The following is an 18,119-nucleotide window of genomic DNA, read 5'->3' as shown; positions in this document are numbered from 1 at the left end:
TTTTAATTCATTTACGCGTTTCAAGAGAATAATTATATTTAGGAAAACTGCAATTAGTCATTGACAATTGTAATATGATTTTTTAATTCTGTTCATTGACAAGTTCGAGAATTATTATTTATCGAGTAAAACGTGCATTAAAAATGTCAAAAGCTTCCCTTTCTGAATGGTTTGATCATTGCAGTGAAAAGTGTTTCATACTTCTCTTTCTTTTTTTTTTTCTAAATATTACGATGTTATTACAAACTTCCGTTCTCGTGCACGAAACGCTGCAGCAATTAAAATCCTGTAATTTTCGAGTGCAGCACGCGCGAGTAATTAAAACTTTTCAAGGAAACACAAAAGACGAGGTCGCAAAATTCTGGCGCTCCGGCGAGGTCGGAGCGCGTTTCATTCCGAATTTCCTTCCTCCGACTTTGTGCTTTGTTTCTTTGTTGGAAGGACCGAAGGGAATTCCTCTTTATACCATCTTGCTATGCTCTTTGATATCGCGATATTGAATGCTGAAGCATTCATAACAGGTGCGTTCGTCCGTAACTTTGTATTCATCGACTTGCGCGCGTTTGAGGTCTCAAACGGAAACACTCTGGCCCTGTACTCTTTATGCATACAACAAAAGAACATTTAACAGCAACCATCATTTACTCAGGAGGGGGAGGGAAGGGGAATTTTATTACATTTTTTTCTGTACAGTTGTAACAATTTGTCAAATGTTCAAGTAACTGTCAATCTTTTAAAGTATTATTGGCAACAGTAGAAAGTAGGATAACTCTGAACTAACGCTAGAATATTAAGCTGTTAGAACAAAAAATTATAGCATCAGCGTTCAAGAAAATTATAATCAATAAAATCCCAGAAGCATCCCGGTAATTTGCTAATCCACCATCTCGAATAAACCAAATAAGAGTAATTATATTAATTCGTAATTGACCTCTCTCTCTCTCTTTTTTTTTTAATAATAATTCATCGTGTTAATCCATCGTTACACCTCTTGACTTCCGCTTTGTCTTTCGTTTCTCTCGGCCCGATCATAATCTCCGTGAGAGAACATCGAAATTCAATACGGGAAGGCGAATAATGTACCATAAGTGTCAGGACGATTTATGCGGACCGCGTACGTGCCTATAACGTTTTCACGGCCGACTATGCCGGGCCAATATGCTGGAACAAAATAGACGGGGGAGGGTGTTGCTGGTAAATGGTGTGTCGGATATTGCCCGGTGCTCGCTCGCTCGTTTTCCCGAGTCACCCTCCCGTATTTACGCGGAGGAACCCGCGTCGATTATGACCAGAGATTTCTCCACTTTCCACTCCAACTATACGGTATTATAGTGGATTTGCCCGCCACGATGTTGCGATAATTAATCGTTTGTATTAGTGTCCGGTGACTTATGGATGGGACTGTATATTATATATATATATATTTCGTAATATATTATAATATGGCACAATAGGTTGTATTATTACGAAATTATTACGAGTTATATTATTATAATATATATTCAAAGAAATTTGGTGGACTTTATTTTCTCATTGACGAATTTAAATCAAAGAATTACAGCGTATTACAATAATAAAATGTGTAAAATATTCTGACGTTATAATTGTATTTATACATATTATATCGTTATTATGTATTCCATAATTATCATAATATATTTTAGTTTAAATAACTAATATAATATATTTATGCATGATGTAATATATTGTATAATATTGCATATAATTTTAACATTAGAATATTTCGTGTATATTTTGTATTATTATTACGCGTTCTTCGAATTTCTACACACATATATGTGGGTATGTATAATATTATAATAGTTAGACTACCGATTAGACCGCGGATTTTTGTGTATTTGTAGAAAATTTGAAGAAAGGACATACAGACTGCACGTAATACAAAAAAATGTATAAAATACAGTGCCTGCTATAATATTTAATAGATGAATCAAATCACTAATTAGATTTAATCAAAAACATGAATTTGTACAAAGATCTGCTAATAATAATTGCAACTAAACTGTGGATTTTCATGGAGTATTTGAAGAATAAGTAAAAATGCACAGATTACTCAAAAATATTTAAAATACCCAGAGAAGAGTGTTAATTACAATTCGATGTAGAACGAACAATTGTCCATTTAGATTCCATTTCGTGCCTAAAAATCGGCGCTCTGATTGCAGGGTTCAGCGAGAAGTGAGAAAATTTCTTCAGTTTCTTCAATGATTAAGCAATTTCCAAACGGTGAACCGAACATCTGCGCGTATTCTAATCTACATCAATCTTCCAAACGTTTCCCCGGCGACGACCTCGAAGTTACGGATTTTGAAAATCAGAGCTTCCGTCTTTCCAGAAATAGAGTTTGTCAATACGCTTCTACGGATCGTTGAGACAGTTCGACAGTCTGTCTACACCGGTTTCCTCTCACGACGTGTTCCATCGTCATTTTCCGACCGAGCAGCTTTCTATCGAACAGCTTCCCTTGCCTCGCCGGCGGAGATCGAATCTTTTGTGTCCTTCCTCTCGGTGTTTTTTTCGGCGTGCGTGCGCCGATATGGCAACGCACGTAGCTGACTTTGAAGCAGGTAGATCCACGTGCTGACACGTGTGCCTCGACGCATACGAACTTAATCAGCCGTTGGCGTGCACCACGTGCCGTGAATTTAAGTATTCGAAAACGTCCCGTACTTGCTCTCTCGCTCTCGCTGAAATTACAACGTGTCCGAGGGACGTGTAACATCGGCCCTGTCGCCCGTTGACGATGATTAGAATAGTCATTCTGCTCGATCGAGTCACGATCGGAACGGAGGTGAGCGAGGAAAATTCTCTTGTAGAATATTTTTCTTTTCTTTTTTTTTTTTATTTTATACTCGAACTCGCGCGGGTCTTGTAAGTACACTGCCGATCTCGGTTTACGACCATCGTTACGTGTTGAGAAAGAAATTCTTCTATTCATTATAGTTTTATTTCAGAAATTTTTATTTCAGTTAAAACAGTTTAATTTTTATTTAAGAAACTTTTATTTAATAAAATAGCTTCATTTAAGAAATTTTTTTGCTACAAGAGAAATGTTTACAGATACTAGTTAAATGGAAAAATTTAAAAAGAGGGGGAAGAATCTGCAATGTTACGTGCTTTCCGTCGGAAAATCCTCCTTCGTTTTTCAATACAACTTTTGCTATTTGAGTAAAATTACTATTCTTCCGATTGATTTATTTCAATTTTTAATAATGGCAATAATGGCACACTCCATGTAATTATTAAAAAATCTTCATTGGGTGAACTTTTTGCGAGCATGTTGAAGCATGTTAAACTCTTTTAACTCGGAACAACTCAATTGGATTAAAATCAAACAACTGGATTGAATTTTTCACCTCAATTCGTATTTATTTCAATTTTTTCTTTTTTCAAATATCCTCTACGCTCAAGGTGATTATTCTGTCGCATAATAAATTTAAAAGTACTTGAAATACAAATTCTTTTGATCGGTAATACGTGTATATATATATTACTATTACCATTAAATACTTTAAATACTTTAAATATATATACATGCTGTAAAGAAATTGAAAAGCTCTTTGATTTATATATATAAATTACTATTACCATTAAATATTTGAAATACTTTAAATATATATACATGCAGTAAAGAAATTGAAAAGCTCTTTGATTTATATATATATACAGGATGTGGCACGTAACTGTCTCTACGATTTTCGGGAATTTCTGATTGTGTGACAAAAAATATTTTGAACAAAAATCAATCAGTTTCTAGTTGGCTACAAAGTATAATAGAAAAAATTCCAAAACTTTTTTTTCCGATAAAAAATGAAGGTCACATTCATTTTTTTAAATGGCACCGTGTATTCTTGACTTCGGAAGATTGTTGCTTCTGAAAAAACGAATTCAACGACTATACTATGACCTTCAGATGTCATATTGACTTCAGAAATATATATATATATATATACATCAAAGTACTTTTCTTTAGAACTTATAGATATGACAGAAAGTTCAATTCATTTCAAAGAAAATAGTTTCATCAACCTGTCTCCACGATAAATCTTTCTCTGTTTCTAAAGATTCTTCACCCTTTTTCCAAACTGTTTTTCAATTATTTTTCTGGTAATTTAAAAATATCAAGTGTGACACGGTCTCGAGTGTCTCTGTATCTCGTAAAAACTAACGTCTGGTTACACTCGACGAAAAAGTGCAAAGGGTCGATCGCGATATTAATTCGAACATGGTTCTCTAAATTTTTATAAGGACGTCGTTTAAATAACACGAGAGTTGAGTACGAACGTTTGAACTCACTGTGACGTGGTAAAACGTTTACGAGAGCAGAAGCCATTGGCTTCTTCTCAATTACGAACAGAATTTCCCGTGGAAACATCGAGGGCTCGAGTGATGCCACGAGAGAACAGAATGATCTGCAGGCTCAGCCCTCGAAGATATCAAGATCGAAGATAGCAATGGCCGCATGCGTGCAACCGTTGTAAAGGAACATGAGATCTTAACTGGTCGATCTCGTGACGTATTCCGTTGGCCGTGTACGGCCGGTTCGTTCCCCTGGTTTGTCCGTTCGTGTCGCTCAGCGGGTGCCATCGCCAGTTCTGCACCCTCGCATCCGTCAAAACGTTGGCTCTCCTTTTATTACGCGGCCGGCCGCGTTATAAATTTCGATGAACGATGAGCCGGCCGAGACGAACGAGAAAGTCACTCCTATCTTTTCGGATAACCAATTACTTGTCTCGTGCGTGAAACGTTTCCTGTCGTGGGTCGTCAGTCCCCGATCGTCTCCGGCCTAATCGATGATTGCCCCGAGGCAATCAAACTCTCATGGAAAAACGTGTTCAATTTTTTCCTCCCCTCATTTGATGTAGAAACATCAGAACGACATTGAACAAAGTCGAATTATCATGCAAAGTTTCATTTACACGCAGAGCTGGGGTAAAATTTCGTCGAAGGATATTTCAAATACTATTTTTCAAATAATTGTCGTTGCTGTATATAATTCAAATAAAATATCTTCTTGAGCAGAAAGTAAGATTTGTTTTTATTAAGCAAATAAAATACTTTCACTTCGATGATCTTTTAGGTGAAAGGAAATATTTCAACACTGAGTAGTATCTGAAATATTTGTCGACGATGAGAAATGCATCGAGGAGAAGTGCAGAAAATGATAATATTGTTATTTTAAGTATAATTGTTTAACAGGAGGTTTAAACAGAATTTCATTTTAAAAATAATTCTTTCACGCAGCTGTACTTTATAATACTTTCAGCTTCAGACTCAGTATCGCAACAATTCTAATTCACCAATGCTACTATCATACTCAGCAATATCATCATTGTGTGTTTTTCGAAAATAAATCATCTGCTTCTGCTTTGCTAAAACAAAGAGAACCGAATTCGTACGTTGATTTGTCGTTTCAATATTATTCGCTTAATATAATTATGCTTGTCTTTCACTTAAAAAATTAAATTTTAAATTTTAAATTTAATTTTTTAAAAAATTTATATATATAAATAATAATTATATTTATTTTAAAATTAATAAAAAAATAAACTTATTTTATATATTATTAATTAATAAATTTATATATATTTAATTTTATAAATAATTTTAATTATAGTTTATAAAAAACATTAAATTGCAAATTTAAAAATATTTATTTATTATTAATTAATTAATAAAAATTTTAAGTTAAATAAACTATTAATCTTCAAAATTAAAAAAAATATATATAAATAATTATAATTTATTAATTTTAATTTAATTTAATATTAAATTTAAAGTAAAACTATTAATATTTTAATTAATGAATATATATATAAAATTTAAATAAATAAATGATTAATATCTACAAATCATAAAAATTTTCGTATTTTATATATAATATTTGCTTTATGATCAGGAATTATTGGATCATCATTTAGTATATTAATTCGAATAGAACTTAATAGACCTGGAATATGAATTAATAATGATCAAATTTATAATTCTATTATTACTAGCCATGCTTTTTGAATAATTTTAAATAATTTTACTAGTTTAAATTATAAATTGTAGAAACAAGTGCCAAGAGATTGATAAACTACTTATACCATTAAAAAACACTGGGTATACGTTAATGTTTGATCGTTACGAATGAAAAAAGAAAAATTAATAAAAATCTCGCTATCCTGAATACAATACCTACAAATACTGTTTCAAAAACTTTCCTAAAAACGAATAAAACATTCCACTTTCGTACGTAATTTGAAACAAATTAGGTCAGTCTTTCACACGTGATTTGAAACGTGAGTTGGATCAGTTTTTTTAGATCTTTTTTTATACCCTCTAGCCGGCTCTGCTCTTTGTACGCTTTGTAATAAACTTGGACGCTTCCAATCCAGCCTTACCGAAAACTCTCCCTTTCATTCGTGTGTGTTGGTTGGTGTTGCAGGTCTCGAGTCTCAAGTGCAAGATTCCAAAGACCTTTACTGGTTCTAGAAGCGAGCCACGGAGTCTCGTGGGCCGAACTAATTCGCAACATCCGGTGGATGAATACCGCGAACGAGAGAGAAACACGAGCTCGTGATAATCCGCGCGACCAACAATCGGAAGAACAACGAAAAACTGTCAGCTGCTCGGACGAACGTACCGACAATATGGCGAAACCGGAACCGCTCGGTGGAACGTCATCGTTTCAGGAGAGGAGGGACGAGAGCGCGTTCGCAATTCGCGAACCACGGAAACCACGTGATATTAGCGTACTAGGGGACGATTCATCTTCTTCGCCGGCGAGAAACACGGGAGAGGTGGATGGAACATTTGTTATACCGGGGGAGGGCCGGAGGCGAAGATTCGTTCACGCCGCGTCGAGCGCATGTGTACATAGTGTTACCTAATTTACTCATAAGGATCTACTATTAGCGTACAATTCAGATAGTATTAGAGGGATACGTTTGCGCGCACTATTACCTTCATAGTGAACTGAACGATGTAACACAATGTCCGACCGACCGCTGCTGGAAACAACAAGAAGAGCCTCTAGAGTTTCGTATAGAGTGTAGGGAAATTAGGACATCGACAGTCGGCGTGTCCAAATTTTCCAAATAATTACGGAGGAGAGGGAACCGCGACGCGATCGTCATCCGATGTCCTCTTCGTTGAAGGGTTGAAGATAATTCGAGTTGCAGGAAGAGATTTATGTTCCTTGAATAATACTATCTTCTACTGTAAAGTGTATTTTTCTTTTTCTTTTTTTTTTCTTTTCTTCTCTTTTCTTTTCTTCCGTTGAGAACGAGAAATGAACCCGGATGTTGGGGCTCGTTGAATTTATCGGAATTTATTCGGTTTAAGTTATTGAAGGTTGAGGCAGAGATCGAAGAGGATTTAATTATTTGGCGAATTTGACTGCAGATTTAAGTGAAATATTTATTGACCAATGATCTTGCCATATATATATGTATATATATATGTGTATATATATATATATATATATATATATATATATATATATATATATATATATATGTACATATACATATACATATATATATTTTATATATATATATAAATATATATATTCGTTGAGAGCGAAGGTACAGAGGGTAGGTAATGCAACAAGTGGCGGTTTTCACGGGTTTTCCAGGGGATGAAACGGAACGGGCCGCTGGTGGATGGAGTCCCACGCCACTTCCACTTCCACTTCCACTTCCACTTCCACCGCCACTTCCACTTCCACTTCCATCGCCACTTCCACTTTGCACGGCAAAACCGCCGACACTTCCATTCCTACCCTCACCTCCCCCTGCCCCCTTAACCCGCCCCGTCCCACCCCGACCCCGTGCCACCCCTTAACGGCCGCAAAGCTCCTGCTCCGGGAATTTAAGGGTGCAACACCCTTACGGCGCTTGGTCCCTTCGTTGTTCGCGCGTCGCGCCGACGACGAGGTTCAAAGGTAGGTCAAGCCGGCCGAACATCTGACCCAACGGGTCACGATTTTTCGTAGAAAAATTCCCCATCCGATCGATCTCGGGGGATATTTGCCAAAAGTTGTTTGTAAGCTGTGTCGTAGAGGAATAAAAGAGAGAGAGAGAGAGAGAGAGAGAGAGTTCTGTGTTTGGCTGCTCGAAACCACCTGCTCCGGACTCGCAATTTCCCCCTTCTCACCCCCCCGTTCGCGGTGCAATTCGAATTCTCGCTGAAAGAAAGATTGGCAAGCGTTTTTACGCTCGGGCAATCAGCCACGGGGTTCTTTTAATTTTCTATTTAACGTCGATTCCACGAACGAAACGAACGGACCGTGGCCGTGGCGCGGTAGTAGTTTCTTCGAGCGAGCGGGTTGATGAGTGGGAGGGGGGTTGGGAAGGGGGGGTGTGGCGGGGCGGAAGGGGGTGGCGGCTCCGCGTGCCAGTATGTATTTCCGAGTTTAGTGCGGTGCCGGTGGAAACCATTATTTGAAATCGGCCGACGCGATTGGCCGGCACGAAGGCACGGAGAGCGGTTCGCATGATTAAGATCATCCAATGATTCCTTCTCTATAATGATAGGTTCTGACGCTGCCTCCGCTGCTGTTGCACCGCGGCTGGCGGGGCGGTTCGCGGGCGGAAGGGCGAGGCATTACGCGAGATTACTGAAAAAGAATCGTATGCTAATGAAAGTATCTTGCGTCTTCCCTCCTCTTCTCCCTCTCACGCGTCCTCTCGATCCCACGTTTCGAGAATCGAGACAAACGACAAGAACCTTCGCGGTTATGTTCTTCGAACTCAGGGGGCGGGAAAAAATCCCGCGGCCAATGGATTCGATAATTCTCTCGTGGCGCGACCCGCGATTACATCACCGAAACACACTCGACTGACTCGGCCGTCTTTTCGTCGTCGTTGTCGCAACGAATTTTTTCTTCCTCTTCTTCTTCTTCTTCTTCGTCTTCTTCTTCTTACTCTTCGAGAGGAAAGATCCGTGGACGCGAGAGAGTGGTGGATCCCGTGTTTCGAGCGAATCATTTCAATTAGAGAAGGAAGGGTGGAAAGAGACGAAGAAGAAAAGCACGCGGATAGATGGATAGGGTAGGGCAGAGAGAGAGGAGGACTGCTGGGACCGATGGTTCTTATTATTTTCATTACGTGGTTATAACGAAGCAGCGACGGCGAGGCGGCTAGAAGCGAATCGAGCCAGGTGGGTGGGTAGAAGGAAGAGGGACGGCGGCGGCTGCCGGGGCAGCAGCAAGCAGATGGAGTTGGACGAATTGGAAAAAAACCATTTAGCAACTGGCTATTATAACAATACGTGATTCGTTTATCTCGTCTTTGTACAGTCCGTTGCTCGAATCCCACAGTTTCAATCCTTCCTTCTCCGTTTCCCATATCGCGATACCAAAATCGCACAGTTTTCCTTTTTCTTTTTTTTCCTTTTCCCTCTCTTTCGTTTTTTTTCTCGGACGAAAGAAGCCAAGAGAGAGAGAGAGAGAGAGAGAGAGACTGCTGGTTGTTCTTAACCACTTTGCAACTGATTGCGGACCATAACGAGTGACCAAACTGTATACAATAATTCGTCGCTTTCTTTTTGAACTCGTCGATACGATATCACTGGACAGAAATTATTGAAGAGTAATAAATTTATTATTCGTTATTATTTTGCCTATTTCTGTTTTACTTAAATATAATAAATATAATTTTATTTATTATAACATGTTATGCTACAATATATAACATATAATATGTTATAACATAACCTATGTCATGCCTAATATAACCTAATATAACCTAGTTAAATACATTGACATTTAGCGTGTTTATTGTTAAATTATGTTACAGATTAAAGCTTTATTGATTTTTAAATGGAATAAAATTTTCTACAGTCAGAAAACGACATTATTTATAGGTATCCTTAACCAGTTGCGCTAGCGACTGATTGCGGACCATAACGAGTGACCAAAACGTATACAATAATTCGTTGCTTTCTTTTTCAACTCGTCGGTATGATATCACTAAATAGAAATTATTAAGAAGTAACAAATTTATTGTTCGTTTCGCCTATTTCTGTTTTACTTAAATATATAATTTTACTTATTATAACATGTTATACTATAATATATAACATGTTATAACATAACCTATGTCATGCCTAATATAACCTATATTCTAGTTAAATACATTGACATTTAGTGTATTTATTATTAAATTATATTAAAGCTTTATTAATTTTTAAATAATATAAAATTAGATTAAAGCTTCATTTTTAAATAAAATAAAATTTTCTACAGTGTCAGAAAACGACATCCTTAACCAGTTGCGCTGGCGACTGATTGCGGACCGTAACGAGTGACCAAATCGTACACAACAATTCGTCGCTTTCTTTTTCAACTCGTCGGTATGATATCACTAAAAAGAAATGATTGAGAAATAATAAATTTATTATTCGTTTCGCCTGTTTCTGTTTTCCTTAAATATATACTTAAAACTGAGTGAATATCACAATTTTGGGACAAAAAATTCTCGACGTGCGTGACACGTCGTTCGAGCGCAAGAGGTTAACACAGGCACAGAGGTTAAGATCGCGGACACGAAGGAGAGCACAGGTTAAAGGGTGAGACGGCCCCGGTGTCGAAACGAAGATATACACACACACATGGCTCGTGTGGCCGCCAACGTATGTACACACATTGGCCACATTGGCTTTGCAGATCGAACACGGCTTCCGTGGGTAAGTTGATTTCGTGCTGGAAAGCATGATCGCGGAAGTATCGTGTGCTGCTGTCGCGGACTGTACGATAATGCCGCAGGATGGATACCTCTGCATTACAATATGAACTTGGATCGCCTCGGTCACGTTCCCTCCATGTGTGTACATTCGTCTCTGTGTGTATGTGTATACGTGTGTATGTTTTCCTATCCGTGTGTGGTCCACCTCTGGTCCCGTCCTTTCCTTCGACCTTTTTTTTCTCTTTTCTCTTTCTCTTTCTCTCTTTCTGTGTTTGTTCCCATCTCCCTTTCTCTTTACCCTCGGATTGTTTCCTCGACTGCCATGCCGGTGGTATCGTGTCTTCGTGCATCTGTTGACCCCTGTTATTCTTCCACTTGGTCCCCGTCCCGCGTCCGAATTTCTCGAACGATCGGTTCTGATCGAACCTGAAGAACCTTTCGACATCGCGGATATTCGCATTCCCGTGAAATGACGCGACCTTTGAATTTGAAACCCGAGTTGAAATTGCAAGCGTTGTGGCGTTTATCGATGTTCTAAAACACGTTCCGCGGAGGGCCGATTTTTGGTTACTTTTTGTTTAAAGCGCCCCACGCTGTTACGCTATTATTAATAGTTTTGCTTCTGAAGTAAAAGTCTTGCAATATCGCGGAAACTATAATTACCGAGAAAAAGTGTCTAGAGTTTAAGCTGCATTATAGGACAAAGTAGTAACAATTTAATTTCAAGGTGTTGTTTTGACAAACAATTTTTTAATGATGTCAAAATTAATTTTAAAATAATACATTTTGTTCCAAATATTTGTGGTATTATCGTTTATATGCTAAATTGTAATAAATGATATTAAATAGCAACAATTTATTGTACAAATTATATAATACTATACACACTATATACATGTATGTGTGTGTGTGTATATATAAATTATATAATTATATAATACTATACTATACAACATGTTTCCAATCGCTTTGATGAACATTGTTGAATTTATTATGTGAATTATGAATAATACTATACTATAGAATACTATACAATAATATTAAATATGATATTTAATATAATATATACTTATATATTATTTATATTATAATAATATAATAATATTCTTACATAGCTATGTCTGCTTATATGTTGTGTATAAGTATATATAATATTATACTTATACGTTATTATTAATATAATATATAATATACTTGTATATTGTATACTTTAATATGGTATAATATTTATATAATATTTACTTTAACGTTATTTCGATAACAAATTTCACAACGTTCTCGTACCGAATCTCAGTCGAGGAAAATAATCGCGCGCGCGCCACGATAGGACGAACGCTGTTGTGTGTACACGTCGTTAAGACGAGTCGGTGGACGACTTTGCAACAGACTTTTACAGAAATTCTCCGTTTCTACAATGAAAAAATTCCGAGTGGCTCGAACGGGAAGTTGACCGTTGGGGCGTGTACGCCCCCACGCGGCACGGAACGTGTCAATTCGACGACGAGCAACGCAAACGTTTTGATACAAATAATAAGGGAAATACGGCGGGAGGTCGCAACCCGATGGGAAAGGTCGGCCGGCTCTTTATATAATATCTAGCGTGAATTATAAACGTTCGACGCCGATAAACTGCTGAGCAACATCCGGCTACTCGCCTTTCTCCCGATAGATGGAAAAACTGCCGGCTGTGTTCGTTGGTTATACGTAGCTCGGTTTAGAGAAGGCTCTTCGTTGCGCTTCGACGCGTCGCGAGCGTCCTTTTTGCCAGCCGCGTCGGCGATAAACAACCCCCCCCCCCTCCCCCTCACGGAACTCGAAACCCGGAACTCGGATGGCCAGTTTTTTGCCGGCTCTACTCGGCGAATATCGAAACCTAATGGAGATTTACGAGGGCGAGGCGAAGACAGATCAGGCGAGCGCCGGCCGCCTGCCTGATGGCGGAGGGGGAAGAAAAAATGTAATCGCGTAATGACGGTTCGCCCCGACTGACACTTTTCTGATTGGCGACCTTCCGCCAGTTTGGTCACGCTCGCCGGTCCCACTCGGTGATCCCCGTTTCACCGGTGGATCGCGATGGCTACTTCGTCGTTCGGTCAACGACCATCCCTTTCCTTTTACGCCGTTGTTTAGCTGTTTGCTCGGCTCAAGCCTGTCTTTGATCGCCGACTACTTCCAACTGTGTAATTCGCGCAACTCTGTGTGTGCACGCTACATGAAAAACGTTAGTTAGCCGCTTCCCTCCTCTCTCTCTCTCTCTCTCTCTCTCTCTCTCTCTCTCTCTCTCTCTCTCTCTCTCTCTCTTTGCTCGTAGATAGAATCGGAATCGCTTCGGTGATCGATCGAATACGAATCTCGAGAGGCGAAATACGAAAGCGCGTAAAAGTATGGTTAGGAGCGTAGGGTACACGGGCATGGATTAAAACGCGCGTGCTGGGTTACCGGTGGTCACGCTGGGGTGGTCCGACGACCCCCGGTTGCGAGTTACGTCGATGAATTATACCCATAAGTCTGTGCCAATGTGCGTGACGTGTCCTGCGGGGAGAATAGCGAAGCCACCGGTGATGTCGATTCGTCCAATCAGGCTACGCCCTCTAAATGGAAATTCAAAAGTCGCCGGTTTCGTGCGTGTATCGGGAATCGCTGCGCCCGCGATTCCCGCCCGAATCTCGCACGCAATTTCGTCTCCGCCGTCGCGGAGAATTTACGTCCCGACGTGATATATCCAAAGATGGACGTTGCCGATCCGTCATACGACCGAATCTGTGGATATTCTTCGCAGCTTGTGCTAATTTTTTTTTCTCCAACGAGATCGCCAGCGGCTTCTCTTCGTATCGTTTAAATTTGTAGCGCGACAAGTATCGACGAGAAGAGACAGAGAGAGAGAGAGTGAGAGAGTGAGAGGGGGAGGAAGGGAGAAAAGAAGGAGCAAATTCGAGGGTGTATGTACGCACCCGGTAACCCAGTGCCGTGACCCACCGTTGAAAACGCCGAAACCCTCTCGTGTTTGGAATTGATTCGACCGACTACCCCTCGGTTTTTCATCCCTCTGGTCCTTGGGGTGCGGCCTTTCGAAAGGGGAGCGCAAACTCTCGAATATTATTGCGGTAGCGAGAGCTACGAGGAGAGGGGAACGGGTTAGTTCGATAAAACGCTTGCAAAAGAAAAAAAAAAAAAAAAAAAAAAAAAAGAAAAAAAAAAAAAAGAGACTCGCGGTGGAAAAATCTCGACGAGCGCACGGGCTGCTTCGAGCGCAGTCTCCTCCTCGTCGTTTCGTCGTTTGTCGATCGACGACTGTTGAAGGTCTGCGAAGGGCGAAGCGGAAGAAGACACCGGCGTAAAAGTCCGACGAACGTTTCGCGGAAGGGCGACTGAGAGAAATGAAAGACGCAGCGGGACGGGAGAGGGTTGCCCTTTGTGATTTCCCACATGCAGAAACAATCGATGCAATGACGTGTACGCGCGCGGACCCGGCTTCGGTTATCAGATTAGAGACCCGAGCGGGAATAATTCGTCGGATCTTTGTCCCTAATCACAATTGATACACCAACAACGTTGGCAGAATGGAGGCGTACACCCGGTATACATACATTTTACCATTCGCCGCGTAACACGTCGGGCCCGGTTGTTTATCGCTCAAATAGCCGCCTATAGGCGTGATCCCACACGGTGGCTAGTATATTTAGGCTTTCGTTAGGTGTGTGCATATAATATAAACATTCGATATGCGTTATACGCGCGCACACCCAACCACCCACCCACCCATCCACCCACCACCACCACCACCGTCGTGCCACGACGTGCACGCACACCCGCCCGCTACGTAAATATCCGTACAAACGAACTACACAGCCGTACACGTATGTATACACGTAGAGAGTACGTACGCGGTGCTACGTGGAGTTTGTACGGCTGCGCTCGCTCGCTGGTGTGCCTCTCTGTTGGCCGCGCGCGTACACCAATATCGATGGACGCCGGCTCGAAATCGATGGCCGCTTTATTACGACGAACGATGTATAAGCGGTATTCCAGCGCTGAATCCTATTATTATACCGGACAATTATAATAATTATTTGCCTTTCTCGTCGTAACAATTAATACCGCGCGCGGATCCGACTGGACGCGATATCGGGGCCGCGTATGTGCCCAGACACGATATAGACGCGCGCGTTACACCACTGTACACCTACCTATCCATTCTCTCCTCCGCGCTGCCTACCACTTTTGCAACCCTCGTCCGCCCTCCTGCGTCACAAGCAGACGTTACCCAACCTAATACACGTATATACCACTCGTTTCTTGATATCCACGTTTCTTGCGTATCTATTTTCTCTCTCTCTCTCTCTCGCTCTCTCGACCAGCTTAAGGACGAATGTTGCACGTTCACGGGCGCTCGCGCGCACGCAAGCCTGTTTAACCGCTCGCGCGCACCAACCGCCGCCAACGCTAATCAACTGACGCAGGATCTGCATCGTGCACGGTCGTTTGTTTAGATGGAGTTCCAATATTATCGACGGTATTAATTAATATTACCGTGGCATCGGTAATTAGCATAAATCGACGAGGAACATCGTAACGAATTTCTGGCCCGGTGGCAAGAGGGGCCGAGAGGAGCTGTGATGGGGCGAGGGAAAAAAATGAGGGGAGGGGAAAAAAGCGCCGGTCGCCGGCAATTAGGATTTCAATTAGATTTCAACGATCGCGCGCGCGTATCGTGCCGATTTACGTTGACAAATTTGCCCGCGGTCGTCTGCAAGGCACGAAAATTTTACAGGCACGCGCATTCGCGAACGCGCGCGCGCGCGCGCGCGCGTTAAACGGCCCGTTTATTTACCGTTATTTACGAAGTAAATTTGACCGGTGTCGCTATTAAATTATACCTTGTAATTTCGACGATCAACTCGTTAACTAAATACCTACGCGCGAATTCCTCCGAGTACGCTGCATTTCCCCTCCCTCCCCCCCGTCCCCCTTTTTCATTTCTTCGCCTCTCGCGGAAAAAGGAAGCAAAGGATCGCCGTGTCGCGTGTCGACTTGGTTAGATCGGTCGTGGCTCATTTCTCCATTCGTCTCACCTTCTCTTTTCTCTTCTCTTCATTTCTTCTCTCTCTTCGTTCGCGTCAGTCGAAATCACGCGACGAAAATACAAATATATATATATACACATCTCGGCGCGACAAAGAGAAATAATACATGGTCGATATTAGGGGCGATAAACTAAGAAGAAACGCGTTCGCGGCTGGTGTACGAGGTAAGTGGCGGTGAGTTTAATGGTAAAACAGATAGGGGAGGAGAGCGTAGGCAAGGGGCAGAAGCGGAGTGACGACGGGGGCGGCGGCGGGGGGCGAGAAGGGGTGTAGCAGAGCAGCGCTGAAGCAGGCGTGTAAATAATTTCTGATATAATACGGTTAAAAATTACCAAGTTTAAAATTAAATAATTCATTTTAATACTGGCTGGCGGCTGGCCGGGGGTGGAGACTCCCGCTGCCGCCGCTGCCTCTAGGTTTCTCAGTCTCCACGGCGGCAGCGGCAGCGGCGGCGGTGGCAAGGGGCACGGGGCAGGAGCGTACCTACTCGCAGGGGGTCGACGGGGCCCGCGCCCAGGAGGCATCTATAAATTTCTAAACTTAATAAATACCTAATGGCCAGACCTGCTTTGTAGCATAGCGCACTGTAGATTTTACTTTACTGTAAAGGTAGCGGTCTCTTCCACCTCTACGGCTCGCCGCCCACCCCTTCTGCACCCCCTCCCCCCTTCGTCCTCCACCGTCTCTCTTTCTCTCTCTCTCTCTCTCTCTCTTTCTCTCTCGTTCTCCTCGTCCTCGCTACTACCCCTTTCTCGTCTCTCTTTTCGTCGCTCCGGCTCCGCCGCGCCGCGTTTCCCCTTTTTCGTTTCCTCGCCCGAACATCGTCGGAACATTTCCCCCCTCCGCCTCCCTCGCGATTCGTCGTGAAACTTTTACCAACGAAATTTCAACCGCCCGCGCGCGCGCGCTTCTCTCCGCGCTGTGTGTTTGTCCGTGTCTTTGACCTTCTCGCGTGTCTTTGGTCGCGCGATCACGCGCCGGGGGAAAGCCTTCACCTTCCGTGAATCCGATTTCCCTGGAATGCCGTTCGCGGCGGAGCTCCTACGTACGTACGTACGTATGTATGTATGTATGTATGTATGTACGTATACATAGATATACGTGGGTACATGCTTGTACAGGCGAATCGATCGACGAGCGTTTAAATCGCGTCGAGCAAAGACACGCCGTCCGATTAAAAAAAGGAGAAGGGGGAAAAAAGGAAACACCGTCCGCCAAGTTGGATGTCCACTCCACGCTTGCCCGCTTCCGCCGTGGTCTTTTTCCGTGGCCAGAAAAACGTGGAAAAACGCGAGACACGCCAGCAAAAGGTTTCCGTTCTCCAAACGAATTCCACCTCTCGAGGAGTTGCAAGGCGAACGGCGAAACGAGGCAGTCGGGGGAGTGGGGGGATCAATAGAAATCAGGGGAGCGCGAGCGTTGTACGAAGAAGAGGAAAGAAAAGGAACATTAGTTGGCATTATCGCAACAAGCGAGGCACGGTCGAATTCCTGGAAAAAGAATGCAAGCACCGTGGCATGTATTACGATATACTACACGGTACACGCCGCTGGACTTCCATTGTTGCACCGAGTAATATAAACAATTGGCCCTGTCCATCTCCTGGTTTCCGGCCGTCACTCGGAAGCCCCGACATTTTTATGGATCGCGGCACCGTGTGCCCACCCGCTTACCTACCTACCTACCTACCTACCTACCTACCTACCTACCTACCTACCTACCTATCTACCTACCTGCTCCCTCTTTACTTGCCTACCTATCTACCTACCTACCTGCCTGCCTATATACTTGCCTGCCTGCCTGCCTGCCTGCCTACTTACCTACCACGAGTTTCTTCTTCCTTAAGACCTCCGCGAGCCTGAATATTAATGCGACTCTCGGTTTACATATTCCCCTCCACCCACACGACGTTCATACGTATTCGTGTATCCGAACCGCACGACAAAATCCTCGGAGATTTCAAACTTCTCCATCCCCCTTTTCCCCCTTTCCTCCTGCTTCTCCCTCTCCTCTGTCGGTCGAATTTTCTCGTTTATCCACCGATTAGAAAAATTAGAGGAAATTAGTCTTCTTCTCTTCTTCGCAGCAAAGACTGTCGTCCGCGAGGCTCCGCTCGAGTCAGTTGGTTCATCGATTCTTTTTTTCCCGCGCGCGCTGTCGTTTCACGCCGCGGCCGGAGTCTCTCCATCCGCAGCCACGTTTTCGAGTCACCTCGAAGCGAGTACACTCGTGCACAAGCTCGCGGCCACTCGTTAACGAGGAATTTGCCTGTAACGTTGATACCGAACTATAAATTGTGCCGGGTGAGTCGCGCACAAACAGGAGTGAAGCAACGAGAGTT

The 18,119-nt window shown here is 42.2% G+C and overlaps 1 protein-coding gene across 1 annotated transcript in view; it reads left to right on the top strand.

Annotated features, from left to right (window-relative positions):
- LOC122527314 (protein vestigial) overlaps positions 1-7,513 on the top strand; it is a 32,286-nt gene extending 24,773 nt beyond the window's left edge. The window contains exon 6 of the mRNA XM_043651379.1: positions 6,452-7,513. Within this exon, the coding sequence (XP_043507314.1) occupies positions 6,452-6,498 (47 nt within the window). The 3' untranslated portion in view covers positions 6,499-7,513. The remainder of the gene's footprint in view (positions 1-6,451) is intronic.
- The last annotated feature ends 10,606 nt before the right edge of the window (positions 7,514-18,119 follow it).

The sequence above is a fragment of the Frieseomelitta varia genome, unplaced genomic scaffold (assembly GCF_011392965.1).
Source record: "Frieseomelitta varia isolate USP_RPSP 00005682 unplaced genomic scaffold, Fvar_1.2 scaffold_215, whole genome shotgun sequence".
NCBI lineage: Eukaryota > Metazoa > Arthropoda > Insecta > Hymenoptera > Apidae > Frieseomelitta > Frieseomelitta varia.
The sequence above is the reverse complement of the archived record's forward strand: the minus strand, read 5'-3'. Positions and strand labels throughout refer to the sequence as shown.